Raw genomic sequence first — 27325 nt, 5'->3', positions numbered from 1 at the left:
TTGTACAGAATATTTTTAAGGCATTAGCACAAGAGTTCAGTTTTGCCATTTATTCAAATATTTATTAATTACTCATCATGTGTACTGCCCTAGTTAGATGCTGGGAATATGACAGTGTCTTTACCTTCATGGAATTTATATTGTAGTAAAGGAGATGGATAGCAAACAAATAGTTATAGAAAAATATACGGTATCTCAATGTATTTGCCTATTTAAAACTATACAATGAAATATAATTATTCTGGTAAATAGAAGTGGCTTGGGAGCCATTATTTGTGATTTTTCTAAGGGGGAAAAGGTATTTACCTAATATTTGAATGCACTTCAACCTTACAAACATCTGAGGGTGTTGCAGACTTCTGGAAAAATCCTGATCTGAGAACTTTGAGGGAGAAAAAGATTTCACCTTAACATTTTCAGCATTCTCAAACAAGACAGTCAACTGTAGATTATCCTATATATTTTTTCTCTTAGTAAAGATAGAATGTTGGCTAGATAGACTTTTTTTATTATTATTAAAATTATATGATATCTTTATAAATGTAGTACTGATTCTAATAGGTAAGTATAAGTTGCTTTATTTAGCCATTGTAGATAATGGCTAGCAAGAGTAATGTCAACATGTACATTAAAAAAAATTAGAAGACGTTATTATGCAGGGAAAATGGTAAAGGAACCAATCATTTGGAATAGAAAACAAGCTGTGGTAGTTAGATTCAGTTGTCACCTTGGCCAGGTGAATGTGCTTAGATCTATTTCTGTGGACATGAACCAATGGCATATGAACCTCATCTGTTGCTGATTACACCTGCAGTTGGCTAGGAGGCGATGAGCATGCTGCAATGAATGATGTTTGATTTAATTGACTGGTGCTTAAATGAGAGAGCTCAATGTAGCACAGCTGAAGCAGCTCAGCATATCTCATCTCGGCACTTGCAGCTCAGCGCAGGCCTTTGGAGATGCAGAAAGAAATCACCCTAGGGAAAGTTGTTGGAACCCAGAGGCCTGAAGAGAAGGCCAGCAGAGACCATCTTGTGCTGTCCTACGTAAGAAAGAACCTCAGTTGAAAGTTAGCTGCCTTTCCTCTGAAGAACTAATGAAATAAATCCCGTTTTATTAAAAGCCAATCCGTCTCTGTTGTGTTGCGTTCTGGCAGCTAGCAAACTAGAACACAAGTCATAGTGTTCTTTGCATTTCTAATTTTTACTTGACCAAATTCTTTTTCACTTTATTTCTTCATTTCCTACTCTAGAGGACTAGTAGATGGGACTGAGGACCTTTAATAGTAGATAAGTGTGGTGGATTCTTAACCATAAAAATTGCCTCCCCAATGTATTTAGTATTCATTTGTTCAGTAGGAATCTCGAGCGATAATTAGAAGCCATCTTTAGTCACTTAAGGAACCATTTTTATAGCCCTATTATCCTATGATACAGGCAGGGTTGTTAACTGATTATATATGCCATATCATATGCAAAGATTTGAGGACATTTTATCTTGTTTTTATTTAATGGAATGTTGGATTTCACTATTAGCATTAATCTCATTGTAGTGGTAAAGTTGGTATAATGACAATGACAATAATAATAGTCATAGTTTTTAATTACTTACTAGTGCCAGACACTATTCTAACTACATCTGTTATCCCGTTTAATTCATTTACCTTGAGATAGTTCATATATTAAATTTTAATAATGTAGAATTTTCGAAGTATACAATTATGTAATATTTTTTCTTAGTAATGGAAAAAATTATGTGAAGGAGACCTAAATGTCTAATTACTGAAACTTTGCCCATGTTAAAAACAAACAAACTTGGATTTGGAAAGCAATGCTTTTTTTTTGGAAAGGAATCCTTTTCAAATTTAGTACTGCCTACCATGTTCTGTTATTTATTGACACCTTTACATTGTAACTTCCTTTATGAAAGCTTCACTTTTCCCCTTCCCTTCATTCTAATAGTCAGTACCTACTATTACCAGAGTTTACATTGTATTGCTGCTGATTTACTATTACTTTTGGTCATTTCGTTTTTGTACACCAACACAAGAATGTTCCTTTTAATTATAAATGTATTCTTGTCAGCTTTGTGAATTATTTATTTTCTAAGCATTTGTTTTATTTTCTGAGTTTTTCAGTGTACAAAAATATTTATTTTAACTCTTATATTTTTGTAAGAATCTTAGATGCAAATCTTCTGCTTATTTCCATAGGATCGGATCTTAAAATTCTATGCACAGACATTTACTCTTTCACCATTACACATGACCAAGGAAATCTATATAAGCTTAGGTATGTTTATGAAATCACTTTAAAATGTTTATATGTACTTAAGAAGTATGGATAGGAGATAACTTTTTTCTGAAAATGTCAGTAAATAGTATAATAGTTTACTTATGTTATATTTTGTCTTTTTTTTCAGCTAAGCATTTGGAGTTATACTTTCTTTCTAGAGAAAATCATATTCCTACTCTTTCAACTGGTATAGATACAGCTAATCCTAATATGATCCGTTTACTTAAAAAGGTATCCATTTGATATAATATGCTTTTATTTTTAGTTAAATACTATATTTAAGAATTCTAATACTTTGAAAATTGTTCACTTCTTTGTAGGTTCGTCTTTTAAATGAATATCAGAAAGAGGTTCCATCTTTCTGGATTCGTCACCCAGAGAAGTAAGTCTCCTTAATTTATACCAACTTAAAATATAGGATATTATTGCCTCACATACATTTCAGAGACCCAGACAAGGTAGAAACAATCTTATTTGACTTACGTAGTTGGGAAGGGATTAATAAAGCTTACTTTCTTAGCTTTTCATGTTTTGTACTTAGCTATGTGAATCAAGTACCATTTTTATGCTATTTTTACAGCAAGGTAAAAAGAGGATTTGGTAGCCTAAAGAGTTTTCATTATTGGTCTTTTCTACCCTGGGCAAGTTCCTTAAGTGTTCTTTAGACTTTTTCTTTTCAACAGTTTTAGTAAGATTGTAAGGGCATCTGTAAGTCTAGGAAGGAAATTTAAATATGGAGAGACAGTGACGTAGTAGAAAGTTTTTTTAAAGCAAAAAAATTTAGGCATGAATCCCAATAGTTTTCTTTTTTCAATTTTATTCACATACCATATCATCAGTGATTCACAGCATCTTCATATAGCTGTGCATTCATCATCACAATTGATTCTTGAACCCTTTCTGCACTCCAATTAAAAAAGAATAAAAGTAAAAATAAAAAATCAAAAGAACAACTGAAACATCCCATAAACCCCCTCCCCCCATTATTTATTTTATTTGTCTTTTTTTTCTTACTCTTCTTTCCATATACTGATAAAGGGAGTGTAAGTCACAAGGTATTCATAATCACAAGGTCGCAACTTAAAATCTCTATAGTTATTCAGTCATCTTCAAGAATCAAAGCTATTATATTACAGTTCAACAGTTTCAGGTATTACCCTCTAGTTACTCTAGTACACCAAAACCTGAAAAGAAATATGTCCAATAGTTTTTTAAAGCAAAAATATTATGTATGAATCTCAATTCTGCCACATAGTTAAGTATAAAAATGTTTTGATAGATTATATCACTTCATCCTTCCATAAATATAAACTATATCACCAGTATTGTATATGTTATTTTTGTTTTTTTTTTTTCCTAAAATCATTTCTTCTTTCTCAAACTTTAAGATATATGGAGGAAATTGTGGACAGTACTTTGTCATTGTTATCAGTTAAACATGATCAAAGCCACCTTGTCCCACAAAAGATTTTGGATCCGATCTACTTTCTTGCATTAATTGATACCAAAGCTGTATGGTTCAAAAAGTGGATGGTAAGGAAAAATAGAATATGTTTTATACCTTTCAGTGCATTGCTATATTGTTTTAAAAAATAGCTAACATTTATTTTTTGTTGTGTGCTGAGAATTCTAGTTGCTTTTACATCTGTTATTTAATTTTTATAACAACTTATGTGGTAGGTGGTGTTGAGATGCAGCAAGTGAGGCATAGAGAGGTTAGGTAACTTGTTCAAGATGGTTTACCTAGTAAGTGGCAGAACCAGGATAGAATTTTAATTGATAATTCATTTGAATCTATTAAGCTGATGACCTATTCATAACCTGATTTTCTTTAATTTAAAAGCATTTTATAAGTAGATATGATAGAATTTAGGAATTCATTATCTCTAGTTTAGCAGATACAGTGTGCATATATCTCTTCATCTACCTCCTCCTGAACTTGTAATTTGGGAAATGCGTTTAATCCTTGAATGGTGGCAGTTTCCTATTGAGTTTACCACTGTCCCAGAACTGAAACTAACATTAAGAGTAGAAAGAACTTTATGCTGTTATTTCCCTTGTTCACTGTTGATATGAGAGGTCTGGGTCCAGCAGTCACAGCTGTGATGGCTTGTGTTCTGACATCTGTCTTTCTCTTTTTGTCTACAGGGCATTTTTTACAGGGGGAGGGTGGGAAGGGCTGGGGCCGTGATTTGCATATGGCATGCTCATTTACTGCTCAGTTCAATTTGGGAATTGTCTAGCTGTGGGCCTTTTTGCCTTTTGTTGCCTAAACTATATAATAAATGCCCAGTTAACCAGAACACAATTCTGTCCACTGCTTGGCCTTTGCAAGCACGTATATAGGTGTGTTTGATAGATGTGCTTGATAGATGTTTGCTGAATTTAATTGAATTAGTTTACCCTGAACTTTGTTCCTCGCATCTTATACTTGGCTTTTTCTTATTAATTTATTTCATGATTATCAAATTTCACCATTATTGTAAAACTATGTGCAAAATTCTTAATAGCACAAATAAAATTAAATATAATTCTATAATACAGGGGTATGATTATTAAAATTTTGGTTTATGTAATTCTGTTTATCATATATTTTAGTTTATCTGTTTAGATTTTCTTTTTTTATTAATAAAAATGAAATCATACTCTATTAACTGTAATTCACTTTTTTCACTTAGAGTTTTTATTGCCAGTATTTGACTCTTAAGAGAATGAGGCAGGTTATAAGTAAACCAACTAAAGAAAATTATTTAAAAATCAGCTCTCCAAGTAGTAATGTAAACTCATTATGTTCTCCCAAACTTTCTGCATCTAAAGCAGGAGTGAGCAAACTTATTATGAGAAGGGCCAGATAGTAAACATTTTTGACTTTGTGGACTGTACTGTCTCTGTCACAGATATCTGGCTCTCCCATTGTCTGTAAATGAATCAGTGTGATTGTTGAAACAAAATGTATTTACCAAGTCAAATCCCTGTCCAGAGTAAGCCCTAGGGCCTTAGTTTGCTGAACATGGTCTAAGGGACATACTATGAGAATTTCTTTTCTAAAAAAATGGCTCTGAAGGTATGACCATCATCAAGATGAAAAATAGTTTAAATGTAGCTCACTTTATTTCTCTTATTAAAATTGAAAAAGGGACTGATAGTTTTTGAAAATATTTTAAACTGCAAGTGTTAAAACATACCGAATTCTGATTAATCCTCAATTAACCAAAACACTATTTAATTAATTGAAAAACTCCATCCCCCACGATTCTGATTGGGTTTTTACTGGCAATTATTCTACTTAATAGTTTTAATTGATCTTATTGCAAAATAAACTGCATTGAACACTAATGATATCTAACATAAATCAGCTAAACAATATATATATATATATTTTGTTTGTTTGTTTGTTTGTTTTTTCTTCTAGCTTTGTAGAATGCACAAAAAGCATATTAATCCCATCCATGATCATTTCTAAGGACAGATTTACACAAGTTTTTTTTTTTGCACTTTGAAGCATTTTTCAAATATAATAGGCAGGAAATGATTAGGATACTATCCCTTCAGAGCATTTCAGACCTTGGCAAATTTCTGCATATACACGGTCTTTCCTCTTATAAGGGCTGTTATGTTTTTTCTACTTCTGTATCTTTCCTTTGGGCTCTGTCATACACTGGTAGTCAAATATGCTTTTTTGATGGTTGTTTTAAAATAGCTTAGTGTGGAAATTGGACACAGTTGAGAGATAGAATATTTTTCTACTGGCTTATCATTAAATGATCCACAAGTATTTTTACTATCATTTGCATTCTTGTGATTGCTGTGGTCCTAGTCTAATGCACACGGAAAAACCTGTTTGGTGCTGATTACAGTCATTTCAAATGAAATTTATTTTGTAATCAATGATGTAGTTACTGGAAATGATGCAGGAAAAATGGATTTTGAATGGAATAAGTTGAATATTAAATTAAATATCATTTTCTCCCCTAATTTTAGCATGCACATTATAGCAGGATTGCAATACTAAGACTTCTTGAAAAGAAGTATAAATCTCTGGTAAGTCTGTACTTCTGTATTATGTTGAGGGATAATATCACTAAAAGATATATGATGTAATAACTTGAATATTCAAAGTTGTGCTATGATAATAAAAATTGGATGATGAAACAATCCTTAATTATGTGATATTTAAACTACCAGCTGTGAAGCATAAAAGGATAAAAGTAGAGACTTAAAATGCAGTCAGGATAACAATTAATGTATATACATATATATGTTACATGTACATAGTAAATTGGGCTCCTATAAATAGTAGGCTGGTTTGAGAGAAGCCATATTTTTAAAGGTTATCATGCAATTTGATTCAGATCAGATGTTAATCGTGGTGTTAGTTCCACGAAAAACACCTGTTTTTGAGTGGAAGTTGCATGAAAAACTCAGAATGATAAATGCCTTTGCATTTGTAAAAATTGGTTTGAGTTACAAAAAATATAGACCAATACTTTAAAACATATTAGCAATATTATTTGTATTCATTAATATTGGGAAAATGTATAAGACAGTTTAAAGGAATTGAAAATAAATCAGTAATTCGAAGAAATAAATGTGAAAATGCATAAAATTGATTAAAATATTTAGAAAGTGATATTAATATAACTTTGAAATGGTAAGTAGGGTTAATATAACTTTGAAATGGTAAGTATCTAACGTAGTTAGATAAAATCTTGAGGTTAAAAATCAGGTATAGGGAAAGACTCTTGAAATAGTGAGCTTTTGGGTGAGTAACAGTACAGAAAATGAAAGAAAGAGAACAAAAATTGTTTTGTATTTGAGAATCGAGATGATTGAAGAGAAGAAAACAGCAATATTGAATAATAGGAATATTGAATAATAGGTTGTGAACTTATTTGTATAGGTAAGAAGAGTTTAAAAATCTTTAGAGAAGCTGAATTGAAATAGTCTTTTTACATCTTGTTTCTCTCCCATTTCCATTCTAAATACTTTGTTTTTGCTTTCATGTGTCATAGACTTGACACATGATCTTGCTAGAGTAGAGAAAGGGGAAAATCAAAGTACTGGATGATTTTTTTTCCCTGTAGTTGATGTTCAGGTAGTAACTCACTGTTGCTATATCAGAAGCACCAGGTATAAGTATTTCAAATATAACACTTAAAATTTGTTTCTTTTTGAAAAGTGAACTATACCATAATCAATTTTAGCCTTGCAAATAGTTTTTTTTTAATTACAAATCACTTAATGTTTTATTAGTTTATCTCATGTGCATATTGATCAAACTAGAGATTTCATCTTAAATCTTATTTTCTTCAGAATGCTTTACATGAACCTCAATGTCCTAAATTTATAGAATTTATTAAACTTATTTATGGAAAAAAAATTTAAAATAAATGTGGTGCCACTTTTGAAAAGAAACACTGGGAAAAATGAATGCAAGAACCATTTGTTCCCATTGTTTCTTTTCAGACTTGAGGATGAAATTTTATGTTTTGGTGGAAATTTTGAACTACTCCTTGGATTTTAGAGTTGCCTGTTCAGCATGATTATGTGCTAAATCATTTCTTCTAGCTTTTCAACAGTGCTGGCCAATAGACCTTCTGCAGTGATGAAATATTTGCATTATCCAATAAGATAAACACTAGCCTATTAGCATTTGATGTTCCTATTAGGATTTGAAATGTTACTAGTGTAACTGAGAGGCTGAATTTTTAACTTTATTTAATTCTGATTAATTTAAACTTAGATAGCCATAAGTGGTTAGTGTCTACTGTATTTGACAGTGCAGGCTGGTCTGTCTCCCTTACCATCAGGACAGCAGTTTCTTTGGGTAGCATGAAGGTATCAATTATGTACATGCTGTTAATTTTTTATAGAGATATCTGAGGAAGTTAAGAAACCTCTTTGTTTCCATTATGTTGAAAAGTCATGAGCTAGTTTTAAAGTGTTTTGGCTATCAGTATATATATTTAACTTTTTATTTTTAACAATGACATTGACATTGTGACCTAGAAATGGCCACATGTTTAGCCACTTGAGCCAGTCTAACGTCTGGTAAAGGATTGTATTCTGTAAAAACCTCGGTCTCTGGAATAGTTATTTCAATACCAACTTGGTACCATCCATTTTCAGTTTTAAGATAAGACCCATTAAGTCAAGATAGGGGATGGGAGTGTTCAAAACATCTGTTCTGAGCAAAAACATTTCTTGAACTTCAGAAACACAGTTGAGATTTTATTACTTAGTAAGGGTAATGGAGTTGTTGGATTGAGAGTATTACACTGGTAGATGGAGTATTGGAAGGAAAAAATAATTTTTCATAATCAATTGCAAAAATATTTTGTATTTTCAGTTAGCCCTATAGATTAAAACTGCATCTGGTGCAATGATATGTATAGATGACCCTATATGAGATTTGAAAATGTATTGACCAATTTAGCTGAGGCTATATTTGCAAAGTCTATGGGGACCAAGGGTTAGGTTATGATAAGCCCTTAATATGTGCCATATTTTTGAATTACTACCCTCTAGAACATGGCCTATAGCCAAATATTCCATTATATATTAAAAAGGTATGTGATTACATAGGAAAAGTCAGTCTGTATTCTTATGGATTCTTTTCTATTCTCTGTTTATCTGTCATTTACCAATGGGAATAATGGGAGTAAAGCTAGGTCTTTGGATATTTCTTGAATCATGTGTAGTGTAGACATTTTAATGCCTAGATCAGGTGGGTGATGATTTGGGGGAACTTATATTTTTGAGGAAAACTAGTCTTATGGCAGTACATTTTATCTGGCAATTCTGTTTGCAAAGTGGATCCCTGCCTTTTAAATTTGTCTTTTTTTTTTTCCTCACAGAGAAGGAAGGAATATTCTTAAAATTGGTCCTGAAGTAACAGTTACAAATCAGTTAATAAGAAAGGATTTAAGATTATTAGTAATCTAGTAATCTAGTAAAATAGTAAGCCATGGCAAATAAAGTTAATTTCCTCTCAAACTTTTATAATTTACTAGACTCCCTCAAATTTGCCTTTTATCACTTTTACTCATCTTCTGATACAATGGAACATTTTTTAGTGTAAGAGAAAACCATTACCTTTTTTCTCTTTTGACTTACTTTTTTCTTTTTGTCCCATTACCAGTCAATTTGTCTTCCCTCTTTGTTTATTAGACAATTGAAAAATTTTACTCTTAGTGATCTGACATTCTAGGCTAATGAGGTTAATGGTAGGCATAGCGGCATCAGTTTCCATATGAAAGCTATATTGTTCATTTTGTCATTTATAATTATAGAAAGTTCTTCTTGGGAATTTATAGGTAGGGTGGTGTGTTGTTGCCTGACTCGCTTGGAGCAACATCATTGGACAATCGTCTTTCTGTTTCTTAGAAAATAGGGGACAGTGACTCTTCCAGTGACCCCAATGCTTGCGATATCTACAGTTGTCCTTAATTATGGGTTCTTAAAACTTAGAGAACCTTGGACCTTTTAGTCTTCTTTTTTATTTGGAGGCCAGTCATCTTTTCTGGAAGACCATAAGTATGCTTTTATTTCTAATGTGTTACTTTCTAAGGCCCTTTGAAAAATATTCAGATTAATGATGGAGATTTTATGAGTTAGCAATTTCCTATTCTTTATTTTCCTTTTTTTCCCTAAGTCCTCTATTTCAGATCCCTCACCCCTTTTACACAAGTGATTCCTTATAGTTTGCCTTAGTCCAACCCAAAATATTGCTTAAAAGCCTTTGGAGGTCTGTGTTTAAAATCTGTTGCTTCATCTTTAGTTTATTTACAATTTTGAATCTTTGTCCAATCTACTCATATGGGGATGGCCTCTGAAAAGGCTTATGTTGTAGATTTCCTATTTTTCTTGCTTACTCAAAACCATTTTTAAAAATTTCTTGACAAGTAGGTTATTTAAATTTTCTCTCTCTTTTTTTCCCCCACTGAGCTGTTTTTAACCATTTTTTTCCCCCACTTTAGAGAGTAACAGTGAAGTGAACTGACTGGTACAGATTTACACTATCAAATAAAATCTTGAATTTTGCAGTGCATTTTGTCTGTCTTTCTGAGGTTAAGGAAAACCATTACTTATAGCCCTCAACTTGACTCTGTAGACTAGTGTTTGAATTCACCTGCTGCAGATCTGCTTTCTGGTCCTCCAATTTAGAGGAAGTATTAGGTAATGTGATTTTTCCTTTCCTGTGATTGTTGTCTTTTCCAAGGAAAAGGTAGCAAATTTACGAAGCTGGAGAAGTACAGTGAAAAGAAGGGGTGGTGCCAATAAAGCTGCATAAAGATAGGAAGATGCAAGGACAATGGATTTTTGAAAGTTTCAGTAGAAGTGAATTAAAGAGTCTTTGAGAGAGATTGTTTTAGAGACAACTGTTTTGAGTTATCAGTTAAAGAAGGTGCCCACTGTTGTTTGCTTTTCTTATTTCTTGTTTCTTCAGAGTTCTCTTGAGTGTATTGTTTATTAATTTTGTCATGTCAAAAGTTCTCCATAATGGTAAGTTATTTCAAATTAATTTTTGTTGTTTTTGCTAGTTGTCAAGGTATCAAGGTATATGCAAGAATTAGGATTTTGAATGACATTTCTTCCAGGAAGCACAAATCCTGTCAGGAGTTGTTTGCAGCTTAGACTTAGACTTACTCATGGCAAACATGAAAGAGACCACTACACTTTAGTCAAAAGTATATGTTTATGAATGGTGTCTCTGATTCCTTGACCAGCCAGAGCCTTGGTAGAGGCTGTGTGATTCAGTGACATGATAATCATTGACTCCCTTTTTTCATAAATTGGTAAGTCAGTGGGTGTCCTTCTTTTAAATTAATTTAAAAAAATTACTATTTATTTATTTTTTAGCATATGTGCTAATGAAATTTTGGTAGGGGCCCCAAGGCAGTTTGACCAGTTGCCTTCGCAAGATTACCTTGCTGGTAACCAGTAATCCTCAGGGCTGGCTTGAATAGGTTTGATTGTTTAAAGAATTCTTGTGCTATGCCTCCTTCCATCCCCTATGGAATACTTATTTACATATTCAAGAGATGCAAGATACGCCAAAACAAAACACAGAAAATAAAACTTTGTACAAATAGACAACAAAAGCAAAACAAGTGTCGGAAGAATAGAATAAACAGGATAATAGCAAAAATATTTACCAAATGGTGCTCCTCTGAAACAAAAGGTTGCCTTGTGCAAAGTCCTATTTCAGTACAATTCTTAGGACCACAAAATAAATTCAGCAATGAGACTGCTCCATGAAACACATTAGAGCTCAGATCATTGTTGAAACAGACCTAGTTTGTGGCAGGTCTGAAGAATTAGAGTTTGGGGCTCAAGGAGGACCTTGTGAACACACTTTGTGTCCCGGACATAGAATGAGCATAGAACGGAACTTCTTTGTGGAAGCTCCAGAATTGTCAAGGTATGAGACTGTTATTCATTATTTGGAAAAAAAATGTGTAAAGGTGATTTTATTGCTTACTTATGCCAGACAAAGCAAATTGCTGGTCTCAAAGGATTTTGGGGAAAGTTTGAAATCAGGGGTGGATAGGCTTCCAGAGGTTAGGGTAAGTTCACGTCATCTGTAGAAGAGTGGCAACTCTGGTGAGATGGTTGCTTACTGACTGGTTTTTGGACGCATGTTTACTAAAGCTTTCCTGTTGTTGCTGGCTGACGTTTAGAAGCAAGGGACTTCTGTGATTGGTTGGCTTTCATAAGTACCTCCATGGAGTTGAGTTGATAGATGTTGATTTAAGTGTTTTACATTTATTCTGTTGGATATTTGGCACCATGGTTATGTATATTTGTCATGATTTGCTAAATATTTTAAATTCAATTTTGATGCTTATTTGTTACCATCTGTAGGACAGTTACTCTTTTAGGAGCATGGGGAATTTTTTTTTTTGTTACTAATGAGTAGGTGTTATTCATAAAAATGGAAGAGGTATGGTTAGAGTAATAGCAGGAGAATTTTAAAGGCAATTGAATAGGATGCTTAAAGGTGTATAGACTAAAAAACATAGTCCATTTGGAAGCTTCAAATATTTTATATGACTGAATGTAAATTGACAAGAGAAGAATGAATTGGGATTAGAAACATTCCTTGAAAATCAGTTCCCTGTAAGTTAATATTATCTAGTGAATGGTGCTCTTTGGAAAGTTTTTTGATACCTTTAATTAGTCTGTTAGTTAACTTCACTTTATTTCATTTGTGCTTGGAGCAGGGGTAGGACATAAAGTCCATAAAAATATAAAAGTTCTATTTAAGGGGAAGCTTCTTAAGTCCCTTCTTTTTGCATATAACAGTGTTGAATTTGTTGTAAATGTGAAACATACTCAAATAGATGTTTGGTTGCTGTAAGTCCATAGATCGATGAGAAATTCAGTGAAGTGTGTGTGTGAGAGAGAGAGAATTTTTTATTGGACTAATTGATCACACGTTGAATTGGCTTTTAGTGAACCTGTTTTACATGGGTAGATGTGTGCAGGTATATATGTGTATATGTGTGTGTGTGGTTAGTTGTGCATCTGCAGAACAAGAAGTGTAAGACAAATGGATGTCAGGTCACTGAGAATTTTTGCATGTTGTGTGTCGTATTTAGGAGATGGGACTTTAATTCTGAAGGCTATAGGGAACAATTGATGGGTTTTAAATACTGAAGTAATGTGATTATAGAAGGGTTTTAGAAAGTTCGGAGAATGAGTTGAAGGTATTGAGTAGGGTTGGGGATAAGTGTTGAAGCTAAAAGATGGCTAAGAGGCTATGCAGTAATACAAGCAAAGATGATGGAAGCATGGATCAAGGCTATGACAGTGAGCATGGAAATAGATGGACTCAGGAGTATAATATTTAGAATGTAGTATTTAAAGGACTTGGTTCTTTGAATGGGTGGGGGTAGGTCTGAGAAAATCCAAATGACATTCACTGAGATGAGTGACATAGGAAGAAGAATACATCTGTTAGAAAAGATAATGATTTTAGATTTGGTCATGTTGAGTTTGAGGTACACAGGAGGCAGTTTCATATTATGCACCTGGAACTCTTAAGTTAGATTTAAAAAAGACAATAGATGTGGGAAGGTGTCCCCAAGATCACCCCCAGGTTCAGTGATTTGCTAGGAGGATTCAGCATATAGTAATAAAACTTGATTTATTACCATGAAAGGGTATAAAGCAAAATCAGCAAAGGGAAAAGGTGTATGGGATGGAGGATGGAGGAAACCAGTTGTCAGTTTCCAAGGGTCCGTTTCCAGTGAAGTCACAGATGTGCTTAGTTCCTCTGGCATGGAATTGTGACTATACCTGTGAAATGTCAACCAGGGAAGATAATTAGGGGACTCAGTGCCCAGGTTTTTATTGAAAGACTGATCACATAGGTACCCTCTACCTAGCACATACCAAAATTCCATACTTCAGAAAGAAAAGAGGTGTTCAGCATAAAATACGTTTTTTGTACAGACAGTTTAGGCATAGTTCTGGGAATGATGGGACCCCATCTGAAATTCAGATTCCCAGATGCCAGCCAAGGATCAACTTACAATCTCACTTGCCTAAGTGTATCAGTCTCAGATCTATTATGTCACCTCTTCTGTACACTTAACTGAGGCCATAAAAATCAATGAGATGGGGCAATCCATCATTTCCCTGATAACAGCAATTATGGACTTGCCACCATCCACACAACCTTCATTCTCTCCTATGTAAATCTTCCCTCCATTTGTGGTCTGAGTCCTAGCCACTGCTGTCTCTTGGGTCTAGTAATCTATCAGTCATCCCCTTTCTCTTCTTTATGTCAAAGTTTTCCTCTCTGCTAGTTTCCCTCAATAACATTTAAACATTACCATATCCTTCTAACCCCAAAGAAAACTCAGTCTTGATTCTAAGACTCCTGTACCAGCTGTGGGTTTATTATTTTCTTTTTTCAGAGCCAACCTTCCTGAAAATTAAAATTATACTAGCTGCCTTTACTTCTTCAGTTTTTATATACTCCTTGATTCATTATAGTGACTTTTTTCCTTTCAACTCCATTGAACCTGTTCTTTTCAAGATCGCTTACAGACTTCTTGTTACCAAATCTAACAATCATCAGTCCTAATCTCGCTGACGGCTTCTGTTTTATTTAGAAGTTAGAGTGAGAGGGCGTCTATGAGGAGTAGGTAGGTGCTGACGGAAGAGGAGAATGTTTGAAATCACTGGTGTAGGGAATGGGAGAAGGAGCTAAGTAGAGACATTTAGGTGAATCACTGGCTACAGTAGGGATTGGAGGTCTTTTTTTTTTTTTTTACTATGACTAGTTGATGAATTATTAATTCTTATTTATCAGCTAATAGCCGATATGATACCTGAGATAGAAATGAATCCTTTATCCAATTGAGATTTTGTTGGATGGGTGGGAAGAAAAAATGACAAAGTAAAAGAACTGAAGATATTGACAAAAGAAAGATTTTAAAGTGATGGTCACAGAGTTTTTGCATCTCTCACCATGAAATGCAAAATATATGTCTATTTCTGTCCATTGACACCAACATTGCATCAATATTTTATTTGTTTATCCACAGATATTTTCATAGTGCTCCCCAGAATTATGATATAGTTAAAATATAATTGGGGAGATAGTTTCAGAGGCGTGAAAGGTACTATTCTGAATATTTTTTTCTTCAATATTTTACCAAATCATTTTTATGGCCTTGACATTTCTTTTAATACTTAGACTTGTAGGCTTCAAATTTTTGGAATTAAATTTTTATCTTACCAGATAACTACAGCAGTTCAGCAGTGTGTTCAGTACTTTGAACTCTGTGAAAACATGAAAGCTGATGAAAATTTGGGACATTCACAGCATTGTGGTAAGTGACATTTTCTCTAATATATACTTTAAATAAAAAATGGTCAATTTTATTAATAAAAGTAGTTAGTAATAACTCTTATTTAAGGCTGAAATTTTTCCGTATCCCATTCCTGAATACCAGACCCATGTACTCATATGCTTACTTAGTGTCTCCATCTGAATGCTACATGGGCACTTCAATCTGAGAATATCGAGGACTGAAATTGCTAATTCTCTTCCTTCTAGACCTGTTTTTTCTTGAGAATTCCTCAAGTAGAATAAAAATTCACAAAGTACTCAAGCATTCAAGTTAGTAGGAGGAATTTTTTCATCTTCTCTCATTCTTTTACCGTCTACATGTAATCCTTGGCTAAGGCATATTGATTCCATTTTCTTAAATACTTAAAAAAAAATATCTCCCCTTCTCCATTCTTTTATAAGTGCTTTTGTATATTTTTCTTAATGATTCTTATTATTTAAAATCTTGCCCTTCTACTATCCACCTTGTAAGTTGCCATCAGTAAGTTTTCTACCGTTCATTTTTGATAGTGTTATGTTATTTTCTAGCTTGAAACCCTTAAATATGCACCCAGTTGTCTGTATAATAAATTTCACATTCCTTTTATGGCTAAGTTCTCTGCGATTTGACTTTCTTCTATCCTCCTTAGCCTCATGTTTCTCCTACTTGCCCTTTCCATGCTCTGGTCATATCGGCTCTTTGCCATGCTCTAAATTGGAAGCCCAGTTTCATTTTTCTTATGGGTGTTTGACACAAGCAAATAATCATAGTTTTGTATATAGTAAGTGTTCAGCAGATCTTTAAAGTACAGATCAATGAAGGAACAAAGGTGTAAGGTGTCGGTATTTTAAATTTCTAATTTCCTTTGTAAGCATGGTTATAAATATGACCTTTAGTAATATTGGCTTTTGTTTGTTAGAATTAAAGTTGCTAACATTTTTTTATTGACTTTCTCACTCTTCCAGTTTACTCTTGAAGTTATTTTTGATGATGACAGATGATAATTCTAACAATATTATGGTGTTTATTTTATCCTGGCCACTTTATCCATATTATTCTTTTCTGAGGTTTTCCAAGTTTTATAACTGGTTTCCTTCTGACATTTAGGTATAGAAGATTAAGGCTTAAAATGTACAGACTTCCTGTTTGGAATGATAGAATATTTTGGTAATGAATAGTGGTGATGGTAGTACAACATTGTGAAAGTAATTAACAGAGCTGAAATATGTACCCAAATATGGTAAAAAGGGGAAATGTTGGGTTTATACATGGCAATAGAATAAAAAATAAAAAATAAAATTCCACAAAACTGCACTACACAAACATTGAACCCTCAATTAAAGTATGTATTATAGTTAGTACAATTAATAAAAATGTGCTTTCACTAATTGTAACAAATGTCCCACACCAATGCAAGATGTGAAAAAATAGGAGGGTATGGGAATCCTGCATTTTGTGCATGATTGTTCTGTAAAACCACAACTTAGCTAATAATAAAAAAGATCTTAGGAAACTGTAAGAAGAATACTAAGGAAATAAACAGATACATATTTTTTATTTGCACCAACAGCATCTCCATTATAGAATTGCTACCTTGTTTAGTGTTCAGAAGGAAGTAAAGACAGGTACAGTGAAATATGATATTAAAATAAATGCTTTCATTTGCTTCACTTTTAAGGGAACAAACAGAAAACTTTCTGCTACTCAGGACGAGAATTGCAATATATTTATTTCATTCACTCACTGTGCCTGTTAGGAAGGTTATTGATCTACACACAAGGCAGAAAGCTATTTCCTATAAAGCTGAAGAATAGAAAAGGTCAGTGCAATTAAGCAAAATGAATATGTTCACTTAAGAAGATTGTTATTGTATACAAGTTGTATAGGCATACCATGTATATATTTTTCTGTGAGCTAAGTAGAAAATTAGCATATGTATAATTTAAAAAAAATTTAAAAGAACTGTGATGTGGGACATGTTTGCATGGAGTGTAAATATATAATTCAGTTCAATCATCCAATTTCTATGGATTATTGAAATTTGGGAATTTGGTATGCTGTCTTCTAGAGCTATATCTATTTTAGTTTATTGATGCCTATACACCTTGAATTAATTTTTTTTCTTGATTTTTGGTCTTTGCTTTTTCCTATGTGTATAGTTTTTTCCCCCTTTATCTCTAGCCTTTAATGTTTTCCTTATTTTTCTCTGCCTTTCAAAATCATAGACATACTTTATCTTGCTCTGGATTCAGAACTAGAAGATCTCACTTAATTTCTGGTTTCCCTATAAACTAGCTGTGATTTTTTTGAGTACATTGTTTAACCTTTCTTTCAGTTTCTTTATCTGTAAAAAGGAAGTAGTGATATCGTCCTGGACTCATGGAATTTTTTGATGATCACAGGAATGAGGTTTGAGAAAAATGTTTTATAAACTATAAAATTATGTACCAAATGACATATTACTATATTACTACCCTAAGTCACATTTTAAAATCTTTCTCCATCAAACTTCAGCTAATGCTGCTGTCTCCTTTATCTCTCTTAAACCTATACCAGGAATCTTGTATAGGTAGCAGTTGGCATACTGTTTCTGTGAAGAGCCAGATAGTAAATACTTTTTGCTTTGTGGCCCACTTACATTTTCTGTTGCATATTCTTCTCTGCATTTTCTTTTTGTTTGTGTAGGCAAGAAACAGTTAACATAGCAGGCCCGAGATCACTCTCCTTAGAAGGGCTGGCTTGCAAGGTTGGCTTTGGCTGGCATCTAGGAATTGAACTTCAGGTGTGCTGCTGCCAACCAAAGATCTGATAAGTGTGACTAAATATGCCTAAACTGTTTGTACAACTAATGTGGTTTGTGCTGAATACCTGCTTTTCTTCTGGGAGCCTGGAATTTTAGTATGACTAGGCAGAAGTGTGCTCGTGCGAGCAGCCCTCTATAAAAACCATGGACACTGAGTCTCTAATGAGCTTCCTTGGTTGACAACATTTCACACCCGTTGTCATAACTTGATACTGGAGGAATAAAACTCATCATAGTATGACTTCAGTGACTCTTGCAAAGTTGTACCTGGTTTCCTCCAGACTTCATTTACCCCATGTGCCTTTTTCTTTACTGATTTTTCTTGTATTTTTTTGCTGAAATAAATTATAGCTATGAGTATGACTACATGCTGAATCCTGTGGGTCCTCCTAGTGAATCATCAAATCTGGAGATGATCTTTTATTTTATACATCTTTCAAAATGTAAAAACCATCCTTGCTTGTGAATCCTTGCCATCCTTATTGAATAAGGCCACATGGGCCTTATTGTTTGCCAACCCGTGCTACAAAGTGTCTTCATTTTAAGTAATCTTTTATTCTGTTTCCTAATTGTTTTACCTGCCGAAATCTTTTTCTTCCAGTTAGGTTGATTGTGAACTTTTTGAGAAAATAAACTTTTGTGCACTTCTCTTGTATTTCCCACAGTATATTCTAGGCATATGGGATGCTCAGTACAGAACTGACTTTCAATAAAAGAGCTGTCATTTTATAGTATCATGCTGAGCTTTACAGAAATAGAATACTTAATGTATACTTGTGACGTTATTACAGATAGTCAACTTAAATTTTGTTGATCATTATAGTTTAGCATTTTATATTGATATTTAGCATTACATTTCAGTCTACCAAATATCACATCACCTCAAAACTCAGTTTTGAGAGGTATAACCTATTTGTTAGAATAGATCAATGTGTATCACAAATGCTTTCACCAGGATCTTTTAATTTTTAAAAGCTTACATAGCAGGGATTGGTAAACTATACACTGTTGGCCAATTTTGGCTATCTATTTCATACAGTCTCTGAGCTAAGAAGTTTTACATTTTTGAATTCTTAAGATTAAAAGAAGAATCATATTTTGTTACATGAAAAATATAGGAAATTCAAAGTTCAGTGGACATAATATTTTATTGGAAAACATTTACAAGCATTTGCTTATAAGTGTAGATAATAGGTATTACTTATGTATTACCTATGGTTACTTTTGTGCTATAGTAGCAGAGTTGAATACTTGTGACAGAGCCCAATTAGCCACAAAGCTTAAAATATTTACTAATTGTTTCTTTACAGAAGAAGTTTGCCAGTCCCTATCATTATTATATTTTTGAGATAGACTTGAAGTACATCTGGATAGATGCATTAAACTGAATTTTACTGCTCTTAATTGAATAACTCAAACAGATCTGTTAAGATTCATAGATTTCTTATGATGGGATTATATCAGTTGATTGGTTCAGTGTGATTGTTAGCACATAACAAGTACTTACTTGCCTTGCTATCTTTTAACATAACATGTCTTATTCTTCTGGAGGCTTCTATCTTGAATTACTGCTTCCTTCTTCCTAATTGCATGACAGTCTCTAAGAAAACTTAATAATATAAATGGATGGAAGTTCAGTTAAGTTTTTCTGTGTTATAATGTTATGGACTAATTTTTTTTTTCCTTTTCCCTTTTAAAGATTCAGTATCCCTTACAGATCTGCTGGTTCTGTTTACCCAATTTATCTATTATTCACCACGTTGCCCAAAGATGACATCAGCTGCACGTTCAGGTAATTCTATTTTAAGTAGAGAAGTAGAAAACATCTAAAAATATTTAAGTATTCTGTTGTCTAGATGTTTTGAGTAACTTTCCTAGTTTAGCAAATAGGCTTCATTAAGATGCAGTGTTACTCAAAAAATTACATTGGTCTTGAAAGTAAGCCATACAATTTAATTTTGTTCATTGATATTTTAAGACATTCCTAATCTACTGTCTTTTTATTTAGAATTAATTTCACTGAGAATTTTAATATTGTTCTTTATTAAGATCAGCATGTTTTCAAAAAATATTTTAAGGGAAGTTTGATAGTAATAAGTTCTTTTTATGCTATTTTTTGACAAGTTTATTTATTTCGGCTGACCATCTAAAACTTCAAGCTTTAGGTCTTCTTGTTTTTAGTAAAATGCCTGCCAGTCTTATGGCTATTGATGGGCTTACAGAAATATTTTAAAATGGTCATCTAAAAGACAGCTTTTACATCTTATTTTTTTTAAGTTTTCACTTTTTAAATTATTGTTATAGTCATTATAAAAGCCATAAATGTGTTTCCAGAAAGCACTTTTTGAAATTGTTGCAGTATTCTTTAATAAAATAGGAGGTACATTTGTGAGTTTAGAACTTTAGATGTAGATGTACGTTTGTATCGTTAATGTGAAAGCACTGCTCTTTATTTGATTCCATTTCAAACTCTTGTGGAATATCACTGTGAAGAAAAAGATTAGAGAGCTTACTGCAGCTCTGGCCTTGGCATAGGCAGTATAGTGCCCTGACCTCATAGTACCACTGAGTTCAACAACTCTATATAAGGAATAGCGCATCCTTGTATCTTCTTCAATGACATTCTTACATTTAAGGGTTAAAAAAGGAGGCAAATCTAAGATTTCCGGAAACTTTATGCGCTTGACTTCACGTAGGTTAAAATCAACCTGCTGAAATCTCTCTGAGTGAAGAATAAGAATTGGGGAGTCAAGAGAAATTAACATCTACTTTTTGGCATTGGTGTAAACATGTTTCCTTTCACTTTCATGTTTGCCTTTGGTCTGTTATATTGTCTCCGTGTACGTAATTCACAAAGCGGTTTATTTGCATCTCGAAGTTTCTCATTATGGGTGAATTGATATAAACAGTGTTGATTTGGACACTTCTCACTATTGAAAACTTCCCTGTTTGCAAGAGTACAGAAAGCAGTTTCTGGATCTTCATTTTCATAGATCTTTGTCCCAGGAGTATGACTGTCATTCAGAATCTCTATATTTATTTCCTCAGATTGAAGAACAGCACTCAAATTAAGGTTTTTTAAAACTACTGGAAATGTCTACTCCTCCATCATTTTTTTCCTTCACACCATTTAAATTTCTAGTAAGTTCAATGGGGGACAATGCCAGATTCTCCAGATCTTTGTCCATGTTGACATTTTTCACATCTATTTCCTCTGTGGATTTTTGTCAGTTGTACTTTCTACCATTTTTTCTTTGCCATTCAGATCTTTTTGACTGACAAAATATTCTTCATGCATAACTTCCTTCTGTGAGATATGGTTGGATGTACTATTCACTTCTTCTTTAAGTGACATTTTACCATCATATTCTCTTTTTTACATGGACAGGCACTGGGAAATGGGCTCCGGCATGGCAGGTGAGAATTCTGCCGCTGAGCCACCATCTTACCGCCCTATCATATTTATTTTTAAGTCAATGTTCCCATTGTTTTTTGCTTGTTTTGGAGTTATAAAGCCAGCTTGTTTTCTAATATAATCAAACACCTGCCTCAATTAATTTGAACTACAATATTGTACCCTCATCATCGCACATGTAACACCTGTCACACACTCTAGTTGTCCAAAATCAGAACCAGACAGTGAGGTTCAGATCTTGGTGTCAGGTAATGCTTCAAGGCATGCTGCTTCTGTGGCTGTAGAATTTCTGCCACAGCCCTGATGAGCACATTTAAGATATAGCCAAACTGAAGGGTTTTCTTCCATTTCCTCTTCAGATTTATCTTTTGCTTTATTGCCAGTCTTAACAATTTTTGGCAAGTATTCCATTCCATGTTCACTGAAGCCTTTTTCAAATTACCTTGCTTCAATCCATAGACTCTGAAGATTCAGAAGAATCATCAATTGGAACAGTTTTTCCCTTTGTCCATTTCTTTCCCATGTTGACACTTCATGGACTACTTAATGACACAAAATAATAATCCATGGCGACAGCACCCATGACTGCATCCCCTGATGGGACTGTGGGCTGGGAGTCTAGCTCCATCCTCTGCTCAGTGACAATTAGAGAGTGACTGAGTTCAAAGCCAGAGTGACTCTGAAAAACACATCTTTCCTTTTGAATATCAATAGAAGTTTCTAAAGTAAAGCACTTAATACCAAAACGTTTCTATGATCTGTAGGATCACTGTCTTCTAAAACTGGTAGCTACCCTAGAAATGTTGGTACTAATTCTAAGAGGATTTCAAGTAAATCAAAGAAGAAAGTAATTAGGATCATATTTTTATGCTATAATACATCCATAAATTATTAGATATCATCAATGCATTTAATAATAGTCAACTAATCCTAATGGTGGTTCTCAAACTTTTTTCTGCCTTTACAGTTTTTTTCTTATATAAACTACTAGGTTACATCCTCTTACCATATACTTCTGCAGTATATTATGTTTCTTTTTTTTTGTTTTTAATGCAATTTCACTTAGATATATTCACACAGCATAGAAACCATCTGAGGTATAAAGTCACAGGTTCACAGTATCCTCACATAGTTGTGTATACAGCCCCATGATCAAATTTATAACATTTTCATTACTTCAGAAAAAAAAAAAAAAAAAGAAAACTCTAATCTTCCCATACTTCTTATCCCCCCATATTATTGACCCTTATTGGTATGGTACATTTGTTACTGTTGATGAAAGAGTATTAAAATAATACTGCTAACTATAGCCCATAGTTTGCAATAGGTACGTATTTTACCTGTGTGCTCCTCTATTATTAACTTTTTCTAATGGTGTTGTACACCTGCTCTTATTCATGAAAGAATTTTTTTATTTGTTTTTTATTTGTACAGTTAGTCATGGACATTGTCCACCACAGAATACACTATGTTAAACATTCTATGTTTTAATCTCCAACTTTCCTTCTGGTGACATACATGACTCTAAACTTCCCCTTTCCCCCACACTCACACACAATTCAGTATCGTTAATTATTTTCACAATAACATGATATTGTCACTTCTGTCTATTTCTAAATGTTTAAGTTCACCCTAGTTAACATTCTGCACATATTAAGCAACCACTCCCCCTTCTTTAGTCTCATTCCATATCCTGGTAACCTATATTCTGCATCTTATGTCCATGAGTTTACATATTATAATTAGTTCATATCAGTGAGATCATAAAATATTTGTCCCTTTTGTATCTGACTTATTTCATTTAACATAATGTCCTCAAGGTTTACCATGTTGTTGTATGCTTAGGACTTCGTTATTTCTTACTGCTGAATAACATTCCATCATATGTATATACCACATTTTGTTTATCCATTCATCTGCTGATGGACACTTGGGTTGTTGGCAATTGTGAATAATGCCACATAGGTGTGCACATGTCTGTTTGCATCCCTGCTTTGAGATCTTCAGGGTATATCCTGTGTAGCAGGATTGCCTGGCCATAAAGCAACTGTATACATAGCTTCCTGAGGAAGCAGCAAACCAATCTCCACAGCGGCTGTACCGTTTTACATTCCCAACAGCAGTGTATAATTGCTCCAATTTCTCCACATCCTCTTCAACACTTGTAGTTGCCTGTTTGTTTAATAGCAGCCATTCTGATAGGTGTGAGATGACATCTTATTGTGTTTTTGATTTTCATTTCTCTAATAGCTAGTGAAGCTGAATATCTTCTCATGTGCTTTTTAGCTGTCTATATTTCCTCTTTGTGGAAATGTCTATTCATACCCTTTGCCCATTTTTTAATTGGGTTTTCTTTTTATTGTGGAGTTATAGAATATCTTTATATATACTAGAAATCAAACCCTTATCAGACACGTGGTTTCCGAATATTTTCTCCCATTAAGTTGGTTGCCTTTTCACCCTTTTGACAAAGTCCTTTGAAGCACTGAATGAAGTATTCACTTTTGAAGAGTTCCTGTTTATCTATTTTTTCTTTAATTGCTTATGCTTTGGGTATAAATTACTGCCTATCACTAGATCTTGGGATGTTTCCTGACATTTTCTTCTAGGAGTTTTATGATACTGGTTCATATATTTTAGTTTATGATCCATTTTGAGTTAATTTTTGAATAGGGTATGACATAGGGGTCCTCTTTCATTCTCTTGGTTATGGATATCCAGTTGTTGGAACACCAGTTATTGAAGAGACTGTTTTGTTTCAGTTGGAGTGGGCTTGGGAGCCTTATGACAAATCGATTGACAATAGATCTGAGGGTATATTTCAGGGCCCTCAGTTCAATTCCATTGATCGATATGTCTGTCTTTATGCCAGTACCATGCTGTTTTGACCACTGTTTATAATGTGCCTTAAAATCAGGAAATGTGATACCTCCAATTTCATTCTTCTTTTCCAGATGTTTTTGGTTATTCAAGGCCACTTACACTTCCAAATAAAATTAATAATTACTTTCTCCATTTCTGCAAAGTAGATTGTTGGAATTTTGGTTGAAATTGCACTGAATGTGTAGATCAAACTGGATAGAATTGACATCTTAACAACATTTAGCCTTTTAATCTATGAACACAGAGTATCTTTCCATTCATTCAGATCTTCTTTGATTTCTTTTAGCAATGTTTTGTAGTTTTTTGTGTATAGGTCCTTTACATCCTGGTTAGGTTTATTCCTAGAGATATATGATTCTTTTAGGTGCTTTTGTAAATGGAATTTTTTTTTTTTGATTACTTCCTTGGATAATTCATTACTAGTGTATAGAAATACCATTTCTTTTTGCATATTGATTTTGTATCCCACCACTTTGCTGAACTCACTTATTACCTCAAGTATAACTTTGCTATAATTTTTTTCCTGGATTTTCTAAGTTTAGGATCATGAATTCTTCAAATAGTGAATCTCTTACTTGTTTCTTTCCTATTTGGATGCCTTTTATTTCTTTTTCTTGTCTAATTGCTCTAGCTAGAACTTCTCTAGCACAATGTTGAAATAGTGATGACCGTGGGCTTCCTTGTCTTATTCCCGATCCTAGAGGGAAGTCTTACAGTTTCTCACCGTTAATCTGTGGGTTTTTCATATATTCCCTATATTTTGAGGAAGTTTCCTTTGATTTCTACCTTTTAAAGTGTTGTTATCATGAAAGGATGCTGAATTTTGTCAAATGCCTTTTCTGCATAAATTGAGTGATAATATGGTTTTCCTCTTTTAATTTGTTAATGTGCTGTAGAATATTAATTGATTTTCTTGTGTTGAACCACTCTAGGATAAAACCTACTTGTTATGGTGTATAATTCTTTTAACTTGCTGTTGGATTCTATTTGCAAGTATTTTGTTGAGAATTTTTGTATCTATATTCATTAGAGAGATTGGTCTGAACTTTTCTTTTCTTGTAGTATCTTTTTCCAGTTTTGATATTAATGTTGGCTTATAGAATGTATTAGGTAGTGTTTCCTCTTGTTCATTTTTTTTGGAAGAGTTTGAGTAGAAGTGGTATTAATTCCTCTTGGAATGCTTGGTAGAACTTGCCTGTGAAGCTGTCTGGCCCTGGGCTTTTCTTTGTTGGTAGGTTCTTTATTTTATTTTAAAACTTTATTTCTGCAAAGCCAATTGAGGCATTGGAGGGAGAGGGTAGGTTATTGTTGCATATCTGGGAACAGCAAGCACTTGGTTGGAGAAAACAGGAACTTAAAGCAGTTGAATCAAAGGCAGTAAACTGCTACCTTTATTAACAGTGGTGTTCTTTCTTAAGCAACATTTCTTCTGTAATAGCTACAATATGATACAGACAATACACAACAACTCACTTGAAAGTGCTAGAATCAGAAAGTAAAGAATGCTATATGCCATCCCACTTATATTTCCTACTATACAGTGCCTTTTAGGCGCTTGATAAGTCAAGCATTCGTGTAGCATTAACCTTCAGTGCAAAATATAAATTTTGTACCAAATAAACACTTTTTGCTTTAGTCTCACACATAAGTTAAAGTATTAAAATATGAATTACCATCCATTTTCAACACCCTGCAGTATTGTCATTCCTTTGTTCTTCCTCATGCAAAAACATTTTTAAAATTTATACATTTAGTCACTATCATTATACACTCTAGGCATTCCTAAATTATACCATCTCAGTCTTTATCATCTCTCTTTCCTTCTGAATTCATTTGTGCCCCCAGGCCTCCTCCTCTATCATTCTCACATTCAGCTTCATTCAATGTTCTGACATTATTACAGTTAGGTCATATTGTGCTATCCATTTCTAAGTTTTTACAATCAGTCCTTTTGCACAATCTGTATCCCTTCCGCTTCAATTATCCAATATCTACCCTATTTCTATCTCTTAATGGTCTTTGTTACCAACTGAAATTCTCCAAGTTCATTCACTAATGTCAGTTCATATCAGTGAGATCATACAGTATTTGTCCTTTTGTTTCTGGCTCATCTCACTGAACATAATGTCCTTAAGGTCCATCCATGTTATACTTTGTAACTTTATTCTATCTTACAGCTGCATAATATTCCATCATATGCATATACCACAGCTTGTTTAGCCACTTGTCTGTTGATGGACATTTTGGCTGTTTCCATCTCTTGGCAATTGTAAATACTGCTGCTATAAACATTGGTGTGCAAATATTCATTTGTGTCCTTGCCCTCATGTCCTCTGCGTGTATACCTAGCAATGGTATTGCCGGATCATATGGCAATTCAATACTTAGCTTCCTGAGGAACTGCCAAACTGCCTTCCACAGCAGTTGTATCATTTGACATTCCCAGCAACAGAGGATAAGTGTTCCTCTTTCTCCACATCCTCTTCAGCACTTGTCTTGTTTTCTGTTGTTTTGATAATGGCCATTTTGGTGGGTGTGAGATGATATCTCATTGCGGTTGGTTTTGATTTGTATTTCCCTAATAGTCAAGGAAGTTGAGCATCTTTTCATGTGCCTTTTGGCCATTCATATCTCCTCTTCTGAGAAATGTCTGTTCATGTCTTCTGCCCATTTTGTAATTCAGTTGTCTGTCTTTTTGTTGTTGAGTTGAACAATCTCTATATATTCTGGTATTCTGGATACTAGACCTTTATCTGATATATCGTTTCCAAATATTGTCTCCCATTGTGTGGGCTTTCTTTTTACTTTCTTGATGAAGTTCTTTGATGCAAAAGTGTTGAATTTTAAGGAGTTCCCATTTCTTTCTTTCTCTCTTCAGTGCTCATACTTTGGGTGTAAGGTCCAGGAAACCAGCTCCTGTTATAAGATTTATAAGGTATTTCCCTACATTTTCTTCTAAAAGTTTTTCTTTTTTTGTTTTTAATACATGGGCAGGCACCGGGAATTGAACCCGGGTCCTCTGGCACGGCAGGCAAGCGTTCTTGCCTGCTGAGGCACCGTGGCCTGCCCTTCTAAAAGTTTT

General features: G+C 33.6%; 1 protein-coding gene and 1 pseudogene across 5 annotated transcripts in view; one reads left to right on the top strand and one right to left on the bottom strand.

Annotated features, from left to right (window-relative positions):
* TBC1D32 (TBC1 domain family member 32) overlaps positions 1-27325 on the top strand; it is a 325899-nt gene that overhangs the window by 53508 nt on the left and 245066 nt on the right. For 4 of the 5 annotated variants that reach the window (XM_077162779.1, XM_077162778.1, XM_077162776.1 and 1 more), the window contains 8 exons: positions 2213-2291; positions 2422-2525; positions 2615-2676; positions 3683-3827; positions 6276-6335; positions 15052-15142; positions 16821-16961; positions 19645-19737. In XM_077162779.1, coding sequence (XP_077018894.1) covers positions 2213-2291; positions 2422-2525; positions 2615-2676; positions 3683-3827; positions 6276-6335; positions 15052-15142; positions 16821-16961; positions 19645-19737 — 775 coding nt within the window. The remainder of the gene's footprint in view (positions 1-2212; positions 2292-2421; positions 2526-2614; positions 2677-3682; positions 3828-6275; positions 6336-15051; positions 15143-16820; positions 16962-19644; positions 19738-27325) is intronic. The other variant, XM_077162777.1, reaches the window with a different exon arrangement.
* On the bottom strand, positions 20233-21883 carry LOC143682489 (ubiquitin carboxyl-terminal hydrolase 16 pseudogene; annotated as a pseudogene).

This window comes from Tamandua tetradactyla, chromosome 5, assembly GCF_023851605.1.
Source record: "Tamandua tetradactyla isolate mTamTet1 chromosome 5, mTamTet1.pri, whole genome shotgun sequence".
Taxonomy (NCBI): domain Eukaryota; kingdom Metazoa; phylum Chordata; class Mammalia; order Pilosa; family Myrmecophagidae; genus Tamandua; species Tamandua tetradactyla.
The sequence above is the reverse complement of the archived record's forward strand: the minus strand, read 5'-3'. Positions and strand labels throughout refer to the sequence as shown.